The sequence below is a fragment of the Ochotona curzoniae genome, unplaced genomic scaffold, assembly GCF_017591425.1.
Source record: "Ochotona curzoniae isolate NIBS_2020 unplaced genomic scaffold, NIBS_Ocur_1.0 scaffold_2476, whole genome shotgun sequence".
Taxonomy (NCBI): Eukaryota; Metazoa; Chordata; class Mammalia; order Lagomorpha; family Ochotonidae; genus Ochotona; species Ochotona curzoniae.
Genome location: NW_024467095.1, coordinates 20,118,116 through 20,135,523, shown reverse-complemented (window position 1 = coordinate 20,135,523; position 17,408 = coordinate 20,118,116). Strand labels below are relative to the sequence as shown.

General features: G+C 60.3%; 1 protein-coding gene across 6 annotated transcripts in view; it reads left to right on the top strand.

The window, feature by feature from the left end:
- Positions 1–17,408, top strand: part of AGAP3 (ArfGAP with GTPase domain, ankyrin repeat and PH domain 3) — a 52,176-nt gene that overhangs the window by 33,513 nt on the left and 1,255 nt on the right. For 3 of the 6 annotated variants that reach the window (XM_041002176.1, XM_041002178.1, XM_041002182.1), the window contains 7 exons: positions 3,943–4,047; positions 10,017–10,185; positions 13,087–13,254; positions 14,673–14,810; positions 16,397–16,551; positions 16,663–16,753; positions 16,867–17,089. In XM_041002176.1, the coding sequence (XP_040858110.1) occupies positions 3,943–4,047; positions 10,017–10,185; positions 13,087–13,254; positions 14,673–14,810; positions 16,397–16,551; positions 16,663–16,753; positions 16,867–17,089 (1,049 nt within the window). Of the gene's footprint in view, positions 1–3,942; positions 4,048–10,016; positions 10,203–12,107; positions 12,134–13,086; positions 13,255–14,292; positions 14,333–14,649; positions 14,811–16,396; positions 16,552–16,662; positions 16,754–16,866; positions 17,090–17,408 lie in introns of all 6 variants that reach the window. The other 3 variants (XM_041002179.1, XM_041002183.1, XM_041002180.1) reach the window with 2 other exon arrangements.

Here is a 17,408-nt window from a genome sequence, read left to right as displayed (position 1 = left end):
GCTGTGTCTACCACGACTAATCCTGTCAAGCTCTGACCACAGAGGGGGCTGGGATGGGAAGCCAGGGAAGTGAGCCAGACCCCATGGGCAGGTTTGGCCTGCACGGGCAGGGGACCTGTAGGCAATGTGCACTCTTGGGGACTGGGGCGAGCCAGTGTGACCTGCAAGAGTGCCAGCAAGTTGGGGGGGGGGCGCAGGAAGGGGAGGCTGGGAGCCGGCCTCACCTCACTCTCATCAAGCACCTGTCGCCGTTGTGCCTGGGCTGCCACGCTGGGAAGTCGTGGAAAAGGCTCCAGGCACAGAGCCCCGCTCCGTCTCCTGTGCTTGCGTGTGCACATCAGTGTCAGTGTAGATGAGGGTCCATGCGAGCCACAGTGCATGTGGATCTGCAGTGCCGGGCACCTCCCTGGCTGCGGTGGGTGGAATGCGTGCTGGGGCACTGTCTCCACTCCGCTCCCTGCTTGGAGGTGGGAGACGTGAGGGAGGCGTGTTTCCTGAGTGGCTGTGTACCTGAATATGTGTAATCAGTAAACACACTCCCCTTCCTGTCTGGGGGCGGTGATGGCTTGGAGGTGGCTTATTTGTTCCCTAAGTCCTCTGCAGGCAGGGGAGAGGGGGAGGGAACCCTGGGAATCAGCCCCCAGAAGCTGGCTGGTCAGCTTGCCCCGGGCTTCCAGCTGGGGGCCTGTGCTGCCCAGCAGGCATGCCTACCCCTTCTTTAGGTGTTAGATCCCTACCCCACACAGGTAGGGACCTGTAGGCCTCTCACCCCTCCCCTCCCAGCCCTGCATTGGGGTGTGGAGTGATGGGAGCAGAGGGGATAGGATCTGTGGACCCCCCCAATTTCTTCTTGGGGCTGGTTCAACCGCCCATTCTGTGGCCCCTCCCTTTTCCCCGCCCCCCCATTCCCCCCAGTTTCTGTTCCTTCCCCTCCCCCCCCAGCTCCTGCTGGGAGTAGAGATTGCATTTCAGTTGCCATTTGCATTCCCAATCAATCCGGACTCCGCAATTAAGTCGGCTGGCGGAGCTGGGAGGGAGGCGGCGGCGGGAACGGGTCCTCTGGGGGCTGTCGCCTCCGCACCGCTCCCATTCCGCCCCAGATTGCTTCCTGCTCCGCCGTGCGCAGCCGGCCGGCCAGGGAGGGGAGCAGAACCCCTGTAGCTCTTCTCCCTTCTGGAACCGCGGGGTGGGATGGGATAGCTTAGGGAGCCGGGGCAGCAGCGTGGTGATGGGCGGGTGTGGCTACCCGGGCGAGAGGTGGGCGGTGCAGCTGAGTGGGAGGCCGGGTCGGGTCGGGCCCTGCCAGCCGCGCTGGCCCGGCCCCGTGCGCTCCGCCCACTCCCTCCCGGTAACGGAGCCTCATTACCACTGCTCCGAGCTGCTGGAGCTGCCCGCAGCGCAGGTGTGGAGCTAGGAGAGAGGTGGGGGGCGAGGGGAACGAGGCCAGAAGGTCCAGCAGTCTGAGTGGGTGGGAGGGGCTCTGCAGGCCTCAAGTCCAAGGTTGCTTCCATGGTCTGGCCTAGCAGTGGCCAAGGGGAGCAGGGTCTGCCTTCTGCCGCAGCCTGGATTGGAAGCAGAGATTGAACCTGTGAGGGCAGGGAGAAGAGGGGCAGAGGAAGGGCAGCCGGGGTTGGGAGTGAGCCTGCAGCCCTGTGAGGCGGCTCCCCTTGAAGATGGGTGGGGTCTCCGCTCATGAAGGAAGCTCCGCCCACACCTCTATTTGCACATGGTCAGACATGACTCCCAACGGTGTCTGTGAAGCTGGTGGCCGTTTGTCCTCAGAGGTGCTTGTCATGGCCGAGGACCAGGAGCCCACTGTACTGTGTGTGGGTTGTGCTCACAGCCACTGCCATCCCTGGTCTGTGCTGGGCGGAGCATGCCACAGCCGGGGCACCAAGGCAGGTGACCCAGACTGGAAGGTGAGGCCACAACGCACTTGCCTTCAGAAGCCTCCTTTCTAGATTGTTCACTGACATAGCACTGACCCTCTGCTGGTTCACTCAGCAGAATGTGTGCAGTGGCTCCAGGACTCGATCCAGGTCTTAAGAGCTGGGTGGCTGGGACCCCATCACTTGAGCTTCCTTCCAGACTTCATCTGAGCTGGAAGTTAGAATGTGGTGATGGAGCTGGGGCTTGCATGCAGGTTATCCAGTGGGAGAGGCTGCGGCCTTAACCACTGGTTGGGTCATTAGTCCTCGGCCGAATACGTGCCCTGCTGCACCCCCGGTGACCTGTGTTCAACAGTTACTAACTATGTTTTACAGGGCTCGGTGCAATACCCTGGCACACACATACAGCATAAACTAATCAGTAGGCGCTCCACACTGATAGCTCCTCAGAGGGTCACGGACTCCACCTCCTATCTTAGGTGGCCGCCTGCAGATGGCGTTTGTCGTCTGGGGGTGACAGGAGGTGTGGGGTGTCCTTGGAAAAGGGGAGCCTGTGGGTGGAGCTACCTGAACCCCTAGAGTAGTGTGCCCTTCTCTGTCCTCACCCTGCAGTGCGGTATGGGTGACAAGGACAGGGCAGGGGCTCCTAAGTCGTCATTATTCCGGTTCCTTCTGTCTGGGACCTGAGAGGAGGCAGGTGCGCTGGAGTGCAGTGGTGACACCTGCTCTGGGTCTTGGGGACCAGAGGCTGAAGGCAGGGAAGCAGCCCCTCACTCTCCGTGTCCTGGGTCTCTGCTGGGGCTCCTCCCTGGTGTGGCCTAGGTCCACTCTCAGTCAGCTAGAGGGGAGCCTTCCCTCCTGTTTTCTGACTAAAGTCTTTCTCAGCTCTTCTCCTGGGCCTACTGTGTCCCTCCTCCTCTGGGGAGCTGGACCTCCTGAGCTTGGGGGGCTGTGGGGATGCTGGTCCTGGGGCCCCACCCCAGCACCTCCCGATCCTTCTTGTGGCAGCTGTTGTTGCAGACAGTCTGGGGGCGCAGCTCAGGCCTGAGGGAAGGCAGGCAGGCACATGGAGCTGTGGAGGGGCACCATCTCGGTCTGTGTCAGTGGGGTCTGACCCCTGCCTTGCCCAGCTGCCCACTATGTAGGCCCGAGGAGCTGTCCCCTGCTCTGCTTCTTCTTCTTTTTTTTTTTTTTTAAGAATTTTATATATCTACATTGCAAAGTCAGATCTGCAGAGGTGAGGAGAGGCAGAGAGGAAGATCCTCCATCCAGTTGAGTTACTCCCAAAGCGGATACAACGGCCAAAGCCGAACTAATCAGAAGTTAGGAGCCAGGAGCTTCTTCCAGGTCTCCCATGCAGGTGCAGGGTCCCAAGGCTTTTGGCCATCTTCTGTTGCTTTCCCAGGCCACAAGCAGGGAGCTGGATGGGAAGCAGGGGCTGCCAGAATTAGAACCAGCACTCATATGGGATCCTGGCGTTTTCAAGGCGAAGACTTTAGCCACTAGGCTACCTTGTAGGGTCCTGTCCCCCAGTTCTTCTAGCAGGTGTGTGCAGTGGCTGACTACTGAGCTTATCAGTGGACAGAGCAAATCTGTCCCTGCTTGTATGGCACCCCCATCTGACGCTAACCCCCTGGTCTTGGGCCAGTGGCTTCCTGGCCATGGGGATGTCTGTCTGTTGAGGTGGAACGCTGGATTGTCCCGGTGGCCAGCTTTGGCGGGAGCTTTCATAGAGGAGTTGCTAGCCAGGCTGTCCCTGAGATCTTGGCTGCTCTTTTGCTCCAGGTGCCCAGCACCCACCATCCCTGCAGCTGTCCAGACACTTGGCCAGCTCTGCTGGAGACATGGCCCCCTCTCCGGGAGAGAGGATGTTTCATGTCCAAGCCGGGGGGTCCGGCCTGTGCCCTGGGAGACCCAGCTGAGTTCCCATGGCAGGAGCTATCTAGCTGGCGCATTCAAGTTCAGAGGCCTTTCTGCTTGCCGTGCAGTGGGGATGGCCTGGCTGGGGCAGGTGGGGCTGGCTCCTGATCCCTGACCACAGCTCTGTTTACAGGGCATCCTGCTGAAGCGCAGCGGCAAGTCCCTCAACAAGGAGTGGAAGAAGAAGTATGTGACGCTCTGTGATAACGGACTGCTCACCTATCACCCCAGCCTGCATGTGAGTCTTCCACTGCTTTCCCAGGCATCTTAGCAGGGAACTAGATCAGAAGTGGAACAAGAGCAGCCGGGACTCGAACCACAGTTCCATCATGCTGATATGGGCCTGCCAGCATTGCAGGCAGCAGTTTATTTATTCATTTATTTATTAAGATTTATTTATTTTTATTGGAAAGGCAGATATACACAGAAGAGGAGAGACAGAGAGGAAGATATTCTGTCCGTTGATTCACTCCCCAAGCGGCTGCAACAGATGGAGCTGAGCCAATTCCAAGGCCAGGAGCCAGGAACCTCCTCCAGGTCTCCCACATGGGTGCAGGGTCCCAAAGCTTTGGGTCGTCCTCTGCTACTTTCCCAGTTCACAGCAGGGAGCTGGATGGGAAGTGGAGCTGCTGGGATTAGAACCAGCGTCCATATTGGATCCTGGCATGTTCAAGGCGAGGACTTTAGACTACACTCTTGCGCTGGGCCCACAGGCAGCAGTTTAACACTGCACCACAACCCTGTGAACATGAGCCCATGTGGCTTCTCCCTTGAGGAAGGACCTCACTGGTTGCTTGGCAAGTGCACGGGATGCGGGCCTAGCCAAGCACTCACACTCAGGGCGGAGCATGGCCAGTAGGTCAGGGCTGTGCTCTGCCAGGGACCCTTACTGCCCACACCCCACCCAGCAGGTGCTAGGCTGGCCCCTCCGGGCAGCAGGGCTGGCCGCCCCACATCCCAGCTGTTGAAAGCACAGGGATGCGCTCACTCGCACGGCCTCTTTAAGGGTTCTGTGCTGATGTTGCTCAGTGGTTGTCTTCAGCTGGACCATGCCAGCGGGGGCAGCTCCAGGCTGCAGGGCCTGGGGTGGTGGAGGAGTGGGAGTGGGCAAGGATGTCCCTGGACCCTCAGGAATGTCCTCTGGGAGGTGAGGAAGACACTGACAATGCAGAGGCTTCTGCAGGTGTGTGGGTGGGGGTCCCAGGACTGCAGGCATTGCAGAGTAGCCCCTGTGGCAGCCCCGCCCACCTGTCCTCCTTCCCTCTCCCCTCCCTGCGTGGCTCCAGCACACAGCTGTCACCAGAATCCATCTCTGTCACCACCCCACTGCGGGGCTAATGAGTTCTCCCGTGAAGCCCCTCGAGCACAGCACGTGGCCAGCTCCACCCCCGGCCCGAGGCCCTGGGCCTGCCTCTGAGGGTCCCCAGCCTGCCTTTGAATCTGCACCCTGAGAAGTGCTGGTTCCCCCCCAGCCCAGTGCCGAGGGCAGCCCCAGGGGGCCTTCTGGGGAACCCTCCTCGCCTTGTTCCTCAGTCCACCCACCTCCCAGCACAGGAACAGGGCTGGGATGGGCTAAGTGGGGCTGCTGGAGCGGCGTTCCCTCCGTTTGGTTCAGTAATTCCTTGGCTACTTCCCACACACCTTGGCCTGCTTCTCAGGCCCTAAGAAGTGACGAGGGAACAGCACGGCTTGCTGGGAATGACACCGAGCAGAGGTGAAGGCCTCAGAGGTGGTCCAAGGACCCTCAGCAGGCACAGAGTCTTATTGCCATGGGGCTGGGACGGAGCTGCCTCTTAGGGAGGGTGGCAGTATGTCGGGGGATAGTCTGACCACATTAACAGATGGAGGGGCCCTTGCAGCATCATGCCTGCTCCCAGACAGGAGGTCCTGGGAAGTAGCACCTGCCAAGTCCTGCCGGCTGCATTTCTGTACCCCTGGTAGGCTCATGAGTGCTCTGAGCTTTGGACTTTCCCACCATGCAGGGTTAGCCCTTCTGCTTTATGCCAGCCTGGCTGGGCGCTCAGCCCATGCCCTCTGCTTATCCCAGCTAGTGGAGAAGAGGGATGCCAGGAGGCAGCAGGCTGCATCTGTGGGACAGAGGGGAAGGCCCACACAGCCTGCTGGTGTGACTCACCCACGCCCTGCCACCTCCCAGCTGAGATGTGGACTCACATCCAACACCCAGATCTGTCTGCACTTGCCCAGAGCTCGGGTCTCTTTGGGGCATCCCAGGAAAAGCATTGGAGACAGGAAGGTTCCCCAGGTACCCCCTCTCCTGCTGCCTGTGACAGGAATGGGTGCCGGAGCTTCCGGGCCCGTGGGGGTGTCCTTTGTGAGGTGATCTCTGAGGGGCAGGTGGTTTGTAGGTCCCAGGAAGCTGTGAAGAGGATGGTCCAGGCAGTGCCCAAGAGTCACTTGCCAATCAGTCGGCAATAGCTCTTCCCTGGCTTCCCACGGCTCCCTGTTCATGTCCCTTCCCGGCTGGACCTGGAGGAACTGCCAGAGGCCTAGAACCCATCCCGTCGAGGAGGAGTCACAGATCCAGCAAGGAACTGGGCTGTGGCCTCAGAGGGCCACATGGAGGCAGGTCAGAGGCTTGCTGGGCTCAGGGCTCTGCGTGTACTTCCCACCCGGGGCTTCTCACTTCCCCCACTCCTCTCTGGCCCTCCACTGTGCCTGTTGCCTTAACTTCTTCTGCTTCCTCTTTGCCACCTGCTTCAACTCCAGCAAACTCCAGCTGCTGGCGTGACTAGGCTGCCTTCCCACCTGTGAGCAGGCAGCCTCCCCAGTGGGGAATGTGAAGGGCAGGCCCTCTGGGAACTTCCAGAGCCTGGAGTTCCCTGCTTGGTCCTCCACTTCCACGGGGCGATCTCACCTAAGAGCTGAGGCACAGGAGCAGGTGCCGGCACCGCCTTACCCAGTGGTGGAGGTGGGTCAGGGCAGGCTGGACCGGATGTGCAGGGGATGGGTTGGCGGGCAAGCCTTGAGCTTCATGCTCGGTCCTTGCCTGGCCCGAGAGAGCCCGCCACAGCCTCCCCCATTTTGCAGCCAACGGAGCCATTCACACAATCACCTTCTGTTAATTCTATCTGCAACATCAATTAAATTGTTTGTAGAAACTAATTGAATGTGGCTTAATCACACATCTTAATAGCTTTCCACGCTCTGAACTCGTTGTTAATTCCAGTAATAAAACGAGATGAGAACGCTGGCTGGGTAATTAGCGAGGAGGCTGGGGAAGAAATTGCTGTTTGATGGTGGGTAATAAAGGCAGCCGTGGTGACCGCTCTCCTGAGCCGCCGCCGCCGCCACCACCACCGCCGCGCTCCCCGTTCTGCTGACGGAGGGAAACGCTGTTGCACTGCTCCTGAGGTCCCCTCCTGGTGCTGGGCCCCGGAGCTGGCCAGGCACAGGGCACAAGGTCCAGCACTGTGGATGGTGGCCTCTCTGAGCCCCTGGACTCTCCATCCAGGGCAGTCAGAGATGCCCACGTGGGACAGCCCTGTCCCCTGAAGTCAGTTTCTGGCTCCTTGGCCCTGAACAGAGTCACCTCCGTGCAGCTCTCATGCTTGGCATCTGGTCAACTTCTGCCACATCCCAGCCTGGGCGTCCAGGGCTGTGTGAGTGGGCCTGGAAGCTCATAGATGCCGTGTGACCTTCTTGTGAACTGGAGCGGTCCAAGTCCCTCCCCTGGGAGATGACAACAGCTGTGCCTTCGGGCCAGCCAGCTGTTGGCCGTTGTCTAGAGTGGCCAATCTAAGATGCAACTGGACAGGTACAAGCAGGGATAAGGGATCAGTATGTGCAGAGACCAGGGACAAAAAGCTGCAGAAGTTGAGTTTGTGGGATGGAGGTGGAGAAAGGAAGTGCAACAGTGCAGTCACACCTTAGGCACTGGGCTGAGAGACCAGAGGGTCCACAGTGACTGGCCAGGCAACACTGGAGTTTTAGCTTGAGGGACACGGAAGGGGGTCCTGGGTTGGCTTCCTTCCTGGCCATCTCTGTGAGAAGAGCCTTGGAAGCTCTAGGCAGGCTGTGGCCCTAGAGGGGGTCAAAGAAGCCTTGCCTGAGCCGGAGATGGCCAGCAGTAACTGGTTTATGGTCCCGAGACAGGGAGCAGATGCCCAGAGCACAGGGTGCCAGGGTAGCAGGAGGGCAGAGAGCCAGGCATGGTTGGTAGGGGTAGCATGGCAGGGGAACAGGGCTGCCTTCTGGAGACCCTGCCCTGGCAGCCTGCTGTTTCTCCCGGGAAGGCATGTGGCCCCCGTGGGGAGGATCTGCTGCTGTGGGGACCAGGGTGTGGGGGCATGACTGTGACGGAGACCTAGAAGGGAGGACTAAAAGGAGAGGTGAGAAGCAGGAGGTGCAGCTGGGTTCTAGGCCCAGCTCTGGGTTTAGGAGATGCCCTGGGGTTGGGGTGTGGAGGGGGCCTGCAGGCCGTGCCAGCCTTGCCCTCAGCCAGGCCGTGTTGTCTCTGAGCTGAAGATGCGGTGCATCCCTGTGCCTAGAACAGGTTGAAGAAACTGCGTGTGGAGCGCAGCTGTGGGGATCTGAAAAACTGGCACCCAGCCTTGGTGGTAACCGCAGGGGACCTGGCCTCCCGCAGCCTGTTTGTTTACCCGCAGAGTGGGCGTGGAAGGCCAGGAGATGACACTTGAATCGTGTGTGGGTGTATGTGTGTATCTTTGATGTTCTATCCTGGCATGGAAGGCTGGGAGGTGACACACGAGCTGTGACTGTGTGTGTCTGATGGACTGCCCTGGCACCCGGCATGCCTGGCTGCTGCTGGGACACCAGTGACCATTAGCGGTAGAAGGGTTAAAACTGGGAGGCCTGTGGCTGTATTCTCAAGTCCAGCAGAAATGGTGGGTGTTTCCCTCTAAATTGTCCAGCAAATATTTAATACCAGGTTAGGCTTTAGAAGGTTCCTGGGGTGCTTCTGAAATGGGGAGAAGCACAGGGTCTACCTCCCTGGGCCCTAGATGGCGGGGTCCTGTTAGCTGCCTTAGGGCTGTCTCCAGAAGCCCACTTTGCCCAGGGCTCGGCCTCCACATCGCTGGCTGCTGTAAGGGGCTAAGCCTCAGGTACCCGGCTCCACGTCCCTAGATCCCCCTGACCCTGCTTCCTTCCAGACCTGAAACCTGGGAACTTTGGGCGGGTGATATTTGTGGGTGTTGTTTTAAGATTTATTTATTTGAGCATTCAGCACGATAGCTCAGTGGCTAAATCCTCACCTTGCATGCATTGGGATCCCATATCAGCACCAGTTCATGTCCCAGGTGCTCCACTTCCCATCCAGCTCCCTGCTTGTGGCCTGGGAAAGCAGTCAAGGACGGCCCAAAGCCTTGGAACCCTGCACCCACATGGGAGACCTGGAGGAAGCTCCTGGCTCCTCCAGATCAGCTCAGCTCCAGCCATTGCAGCCACTTTGGGACAGTGAACAGTGGATGGAAGATCTTTCCCTCTCTTCTGTATAAAGTTGCCTTTTCAGTAAAAATAAGTAAATCTTTAAAAATACATATTTATTTATCTGGAAGAGTAATAGAACTGTTCCGTCTACTGGACCAGGAGCTCTGTCTAGGCTGCACACATGGGTGGCAATGCCCATGTGCCTGGGCCACCCTCTGCCGCTCTCCCGGGTGCAACAGCAGGGAGCTGCACTGGAAACAGAGCCATCAGGTCCTCTGATGTGGGATGCTGGTGTCACGAGCTGCACTCACCCTCTGGGTCATAACGCCATCCTCAGAGATGTGCTTTTTTTTTAATTGGAAAGTCAAATATAGAGAGGAGGAGAGACAGAGAAGAAGATCTTCTGTCTGTTGATTCACTCCCCACATGATTGCAATGGCCAGAGCTGCTCTGATCTGAAGCCAGGAGCCATGAACTTCTTCCGGGTCTCCCACATGGGTGCTGCAGGGTGCCAAGGCTTTGGGCCGTCCTTGACAGCTTTCCTGGGCCACAAACAGGGAGCTGGATGGGACTGCAAGGACAAGAACCAGCACGTATATGGGATCCTGGCCCATGCAAGGCAAGGATATTAGCCGCTAGGCTATCGCACCGGGCCCTGTTTGTTTTAAGATTTGATCTTTGCCTCCCCCACCCTCCCAACCTCAGGAAGCAGCAGAGCGGGGGGGACATATAGTTGTTGAGAACTGTTGTAAAGTGAGCCGCGCTGATCACTCTACATCTCACTCTTGCGACATCTAGGATTACATGCAGAATATCCACGGCAAGGAGATTGACCTGCTGAGGACCACGGTGAAGGTGCCAGGCAAGCGTCTGCCCCGAGCCACACCTGCCACAGCCCCGGGCACCAGCCCCCGTGCCAACGGGCTACCCATGGAGCGGAGTCACACACAACTGGGTGGGGGCACAGGTGAGGCGACCTTCTTGGTGGAACAGGTGGAAAGTACTGGAAGGCTGGGCACGGCCACTGTGTGGCCAAGGGAGCAGGCCGTATGAGTTGGTATGAGGCCCCAACCTGTTGCCCAGCTGGTCCCTCACTTTGGGGTTGTCTCAGTTGTGGGGGCACTCGCTAAGGCAGCAGCAGACTTCTAGGGGAGCGGTTAGTTTAAGGAACGAGGTGGGGACCCTCTTTGCATCTGGACTGAGCAGGTAACTGGAGGGTTGGGCCAGCCTCTCCGCCTGCCTTGCACACAGAGCCAGGAGGTGAGAGGGACAGAGCGGCCTGAGTCCGTTGGGCCCACGAGGCGGGGCTCTGCTGGAGGATGAGGCCGTCGGAAGGAAGGAGGAGGCTGAGAGGCGTGGAGGTGTGGCTTTTGTCATACCTTTCGGTGGGATCATTTACACAAGACCCTCTGTCCCAGGGACTCCCTTCCTAGTCTTCGCTTGTCCCCTCTCCCTCAGGCTTCTGCTCTGGACCCCCTAACTCTTCTGGGACTGTCTTTCCCTATACCAGGTTGTCTTGCCCCAACACTCTACTCCCTGGGCTTCTGAACCTTTCTTCCTAAGATCTCTGGGTCCGTCCCCTCTGATCGTGTCCTCCCTGGACCCAGAAACAGCAGCTGGGGTCGCTGCCCTGCCTCTGTGTCAGCGGTCAGCTCTGGAGGTCCTGAGCCGGTGTGTGTGCTGCCTTTCCTGGGGAGGCTCAGGGCATGTGTCTGCTTGTCATGGTGATAGGATGGGGCTTCAGACCTGGCGGGGGGACCAGGGTAAGGGTACCAAGTCCCCTGGGATGAACCAGAGACCCCAAACTAAGGACCACCCATTCAAAGTGCTGCTGGCACTTGGGCTGCAACAGCTGGGTTAGGCGGCAGCTTCCCAGCGTGGTGCAGTGTGTGTGTGTGTCGGGAGGGTGGCCATCACTGAGCAGGCCAACGCTGTGGGCACGGTAGTCATCTCCACACCAGCCCCCAGGCCACTGCAACACTAGGAAGTCAAGATTGTGGGTCCAAAGAAGCCAGTGTGCCTCCCCTGGGAGGTGGAAATGCTAGGGTTTACACCCTAGCGGGGAGCCTGTAGGATGCATTAGGGGCACAGGCCCAGCTGAACTGGTGGCAGTGCCAGGCCTGTGCAGGGAGCTGGTGCACCCTGGCTGGTTGGCTTAGGGTTTCTGGTTCCAGGCCCAGGCCACCTGTCCCCGGGGCGCTGAAGTGGCTTGCAAGAGGAGGCTGGTGCGCACGCTCCCCTAATTACAGCACCCACACGCGGGAACGCACTGACGGCGCCAACCACGCCGCGTGCCCGCAGCCGCACACTGACACCGACCCGCGTGCACACACACATGTCTCCCGCTCACCGGGCGATGTTAACATCTCATTATCTTTGTTACTGTAATTACATTATCCGCTGCTTTATGCAGAATTATCCTCCGAGGACTAATTGATGGCTCCATGTTTAATTCATTAATCATTAGCATCAAATTCGACAATTACAGTGCACACTGATTGTGGGATTGCAGGCGTAATGAGGGGAGAATTAACAAAGAAAAGGGAAAGCACTTTTCCTCCCTCAGGGTTTTGGGTTGGGGGGCTTGGGGAGGAGAGTTGGGCCCGTGCTCTCTTTGGATGGGGCGGGGGGGTGGGGTAGGCTGGGGTTAGGAAGCTAAATGCAAAGGAAGCAGGACCGGGTCAGGGGTGGCAAGGTGGGTGAGCCAGGGAGCGGGTGTGCCCTCTGGAAGGCTGAGGACGGGAGGAGACTGGGCTGGGAGGCAGCCACACCGTCAGGTCTCCCGACGGCTGGGGTTGGGGACTGCAAGGGGACACACTGGCCTGTCTCCGTGTGACTCGGCATCTACTGTGTGTCCAGTCCTGCTGTGAGTGTTGTTCCTAAAACAAGAGAAACAACAAACTTGCCTCGGGCCTGCCCCTTGACCTTCCAGCTGCTTCCTGTGCTGACCAGGCCAGACCCCAGTCCCACACACCTGCCGGGCTGCTGGGAGGCACCCATGGCTGTGCGCCGCCCCCCCCTTCCCCCCTCCCCCCTCCGCCCCCCGCAGACCCGGCCTCTGTCTGCTCCCTCTGCTTCCGGCCAGCTTCAGGCCCCTCTGATTGCCCCACCCCACAGCCTCCACATCTGGCCAGCTCCTGGGGTTGGGCCCACCTGTGCCTGGCCCTCCCCTGGCCATTTCTTCCTCATGACCTCAAGTTACTATTCTCAGTCTTACAGGGCAGGGTTAGCTTAGGTTTCGGCAGAGCCTCTGAGGCCCATGACTGTTGCCAGGGTTCCAGCCTGGAGGGCCCCACAGCCTGCTGGGGGCAAGAGTCTGTCCTCCCCCCAAGGCCCAGCCTGCCCAGCCGCTGCACTCCCGGAACCTTTGGTTCCCCTTGGCTTTGCCATTCTTCCCTGATGGGAAACGAAAGATTAATTTTCTCCAGCCCAACAGGATAATTACTAATACTAATTAGACATAATTACTTGAATTTGATACACTTATTTCTCGTCAGAATGGCAGCAAAGCCAAGGCAGAGCAAATGGCGTTCATGGACTGAGATGCAAGGTGCAGGGCCTGGGCCAGGAGAGGTGGGGTCAGTATGCAGCCCAGCCAGGTTGGGAGCACGCCCCCCACCCCCTTACCTCGGGCACTTGATGGGGTGACCTCAGGGAGGGGATAGAGTCCCTGCCCTTGGCGCTTTATAGAGAAGGGAGTGTCCTGGTCTGGGGCCAGGCTGCCCCCTGAGGCATGTAGGACTCCTCTAGTATGCCTGGTTGCTACCTGCTGAGGCCGGACCCTTCCTCTGAATTTTCCTTAGTGACCTGCTGGCATTTCTGGAGCTCTGCCCCTCTCCTAGCCTCACCTCCACCCCCCACCTCCCAGGTGCCCCCCACTCGGCCAGCAGCACTTCCCTGCATTCTGAGCGCCCCGTCAGCAGCTCAGCCTGGGCTGGCTCGAGCCCCCAGGGGCTGCACCAGCGCTCCTGCTCCGTTTCCAGCACCGACCAGTGGAGTGAGGCCTCTGCCCTGCCCCCCAGCACGCAGCACCCTGGTGAGTGGCAGCTCGGCCCGCAGCTGGGGGACCCCCCCCCCACGTTAGGCAAGCATAGAGGAGGGGAGCCACACAACACTTTCAGCCCCAGAGGTGCTCAGGGGTAGGACCCTCGGGGCCCTTCCAGGGTCGGTGGCTGACTGATGCTGCAGCCGCCAGGGCCCGCACACACGGCAGAGGCCCGAGTCCGCCCTAGCACCGAGCCCATCCTCTCGGGCTGCAGGCCCCGGGCGCGGCCAGCGGCGGCGCTAGAGGCCCGCCCTGAGCAGCTCCTCCTGCCTCGCTCTCCCGGTCGCCATCAGCCCCCCGCGAGTCAGCTCATCAGCCTCTCCGCGGGGGCGCCAGGGAAGGGCTGAGCTGGGAGGTTAGAGGCTGGGGACTCTGCCGCTGTGCAAGCCGTTCCGAAGGCAGCGGGGTCCCGCGGAACTGTCCTGAGAGCTCAGGGGTCCTGCCCCATCCTGGGTGGGTGGGGAAACTCCACCTCGCCTCCCCTGTCGTTTGCTCACGGCTGGGAAGCGGCCGGCTCATTTTCTTTCCCCTTCGGTTTCCACCTTTGTGTGTGTGTGTGTATTTCCTTCTTCAGCCCTTCTTACATTCTCCCAAATCCTAACGGTTGGGCTTCCAGACCCTGCTCCTCAGCGGTTCCCAAAGATAAAGACAGGGCACACAGCCCTCCTGTCTGCTCCTCTGCCCCCTGGTAACCCAGGAACGGGGCAGCGGCTCCCCTTCTCCACCCCGCGCCCCCTCTGCTGTGCTTCTGGGGGAGCCTCCTGAGACGCCCGCCCAGCCCAGCGGCCAGGGGCCAGCGGCTGAGCCACCTGCTGGCCCGGCCCAGCCCCAGGTCGGGGGTCACGGTCCCTGCGTGGTGGTGGCCGGTGCTGGGCCCTGGTGAGACCTCTCTGTTGAGTCTGGAAGGAGGAACGCGGGGAGGGCGGGAGCGCGCGTCTGCCTCTAATGAAGTTTGACATTTAGTGGTGAGCGCCGGGCGGGGTGTGGGAGCCGGAGCTTGATTAGCGCGCTCTAATTGACAGTAATTAGGCAGCTCCCTGATTGTTTCTAATTCTGCTATTAATTGTGAGGAGCGGGGAGTGTGATTGAGGATAAATTTGGTGCGGAGCTGCTGGGGTTTCAGCTCCCTGTGAGTTCCCGGGGCCTCCTCCTACCGCTGCAGGCTGGAGGGCCACTTCCTCCCTCTGCTTGTGTCTGCTCCAAGTTGCCTTCTCTCTGTTTCTCTCTTTCCCTCTCCGCATTGGCTTCTGGGGAGCCTGGGCAGACCCCCGGCCCACAGAGGTGTGGGTGTGGCCCCCACGTGGCAGGCCTGGCTCTCTCCTTCCTGGGCCCTGGGCCCTGCGCCCTGACATGCCCCGTGCCCCCCACACCCCCGTCCCACACTTCTCCACCTCTCCCCTCCTCACCAGCCAGTGACCCAGCCGAGGCACTCAGTTCCAGCCCCAAGCTGGAGCCTCCCCCATCTCCCCACTCCAACCGGAAGAAGCATCGCCGGAAAAAGAGCACCGGGACCCCCCGACCAGATGGCCCCAGCAGTGCCGCTGAAGGTTAGGGGGACCCCCGAGGGCGCTCGGGCACAGGAGGTGGGGCAGCGGGACTCAGGGATAACGTAGCAAAGCTAACAGCCTCCTGCTCAAGGCAGACTAAGCACTTTAGCATCAGCTTCTGGCAGAAGCAGTTCCGAGGCCTCTTGTCGTCATCCAGGCCCCTGTCTTCAGGCCCTCCCTACTTGTGCTCGCCTGAGACCCTCCCTGCTGCAGTGCCAGCTTACCTCTCTTATCCCTGAAGAAGGCGAAAGCAGGCCACTGCAGTGACTTCCAAGGCCCGTGGCAAGGATGTTTGTGTTCTGTCTCTGTGTCATCCGTTCAACTGCCAAGGACTGGGTACATAATAGGTGTCTCCCGTGTGTGTGTGTGTGTGTGTGGATTGGCCGGGTCTCTGCTTGGTCTTCTGTAGGCCATGGACTTCCAGCTGCTCACAGTTCCAACCCGTGGCATCTTCCCCATCATCAGTTGTCCTAATTAGTTATCCTGCCACTCTTCTGATGGTCCCCCCCACCCCCGCAGCTTCAACACCTATCTCTTCTGGGGTTGGGGGTCTCTTTGCTCCCAAACAAATTGACTTCTGTGACCATATAGCTTGTCCTTCCTGCCCTGCCAGGGTCGGGAGGGTGCCACTCTCAGCCAACCATGTGCCACAGTGACGCTTAGCGGTCACGGCCCACAGGTAACTGCAGGCTCCCAGTGCGAGGTGGGGCACCAGGCTGGGGTGTGAGGAAAGCAGAGTTGGCAGTGTGGCTGAGGGACCCTAGCAGGTGGCGCAACAGGAGGTGTTCAGTAGAGGCTGGGAATGTCAGTGAGGAGAGAGGCTGCCCGGGGCGCAGGTGCTGTGAGCCTCCACAGGTGCCCCAACTGCCTTCCGCCCCTACAGCAGGCCCTGCTGCTTATGGGAAGTGTTTACCTCTGGGGTCCTGACCCTTGAGGGAATGAGAGCCATGTGTGGCCATCCCCCAGAGGGGTGGGGAGCTAGATGCAGAGCTGGGGTGAGCTTCACAGCATTCCTGGCAGCCTCCGGCCCACCCCAAGCCGGTCGGTCCCCCAATATCATGTGTTCCTGGAGGGACCCTCTAACCCCCATCCACTTGCCCTTCCTGACTTGCTGTGGCAGCGTTGTGGGGGAGGGGCCCAGCTCCCAGGAGCCCCACACTGACGCCGTCAGGAATATTGGGTTTAATGAGCTGCAAAATGAGGCGGCTGCAGCTGACACGTACGGATGGTGCCCACGCCCGCTCCCGTCCCAGCCTCTCCCGGCGCTTGCCTCCTAGCACCCCACTGCCTCCTTCCCCAGTCACTGGCACCCCTCCCTGGCTTGCCAGACCCCTTCCTGGCAGTGCCAGGGCTGCTGGGACCTTGCGCCATCCTTCTCCCACACACCCAAGCCTCAGGCTCCACAGGTGGTTAGGGATGGAGGCTTGGGAGTTTGCTGGCCTTCCTTCCAGCCCCTGCAGGTTGCCCTCGAGGGAGCCTGGCGGGCAGCTGTGGTGATGGTGGAGGGGGAGCAAGTGCCAGCAGAGTGGGGCGGGGACTGGAGTTAGCAGTGATGGGGCCTGACGGTGTCAACCCCCCTTCCCCAGAGGCAGAGGAGTCGTTTGAGTTCGTGGTGGTGTCACTCACCGGACAGACGTGGCACTTCGAGGCCTCCACAGCCGAAGAACGGGAGCTGTGGGTTCAGAGTGTGCAGGCCCAGATCCTGGCCAGCCTGCAGGGCTGCCGCAGCGCCAAGGACAAGGTCAGCATAGGGGCTGCTGGGTCTGCATGGGGTGGGAGGTCACGAGAACGGGACCACATGGGGTCTTGGCAATTGACTGGCCACCACCCTGTCCCTCGCGCCTTGCGGCAGGCTCGCCTGGGAAACCAGAACACGGCTCTGGCTGTGCAGGCCGTCCGCACTGTTCGCGGCAACAGCTTCTGCATCGACTGCGACGCGCCCAGTGAGTGCCGAGGCGGCCGAGACGGGCCCCGGGAAGAGGCGGGGAGGGCTTGCCCAGTCGTCCCTTGGCCCAGTCGTCTGGCCTGCTGCATGGGGTTTCCTCTCCTGACCTAGATCCGGACTGGGCCAGCCTGAACCTGGGCGCCCTCATGTGCATCGAGTGCTCGGGCATCCACCGGCACCTGGGGGCTCACCTGTCCCGGGTCCGCTCCCTCGACCTCGACGATTGGCCGCCCGAGCTGCTGGCCGTGATGACCGCCATGGGCAATGCCCTAGCCAACAGTGTCTGGGAGGGGGCCCTGGATGGCTACTCAAAGCCAGGGCCTGAAGCCTGCAGGTTGGTGGGTTCATGGGGGGCGGGATCTCCCAGCAAGTGGACAGACTAGGGCTGGTGGGTGCCCGGTGGCTGCTGGCCATGACAGTGTTAGAAGGGTTAAAAGGAGCGGCTGCTGTGCTTGGCAGTGGGCCCCTGGGGGCGGCCCTCCCCCTCAGTGGGGCCTGTCACTCAGGCGGCTCACAACAACAGGCCCTTTTTGAGCGTTATCAGCAGGTCAGGGGGCCAGCAGGAGGCGCATGCGCAGGGTTCCTATCGCTGTGTGTGGTGGGGAGCCCCTAGCCTGAGTTCTGAGATGGGGAGAATGGGTGGGAGATAGGGA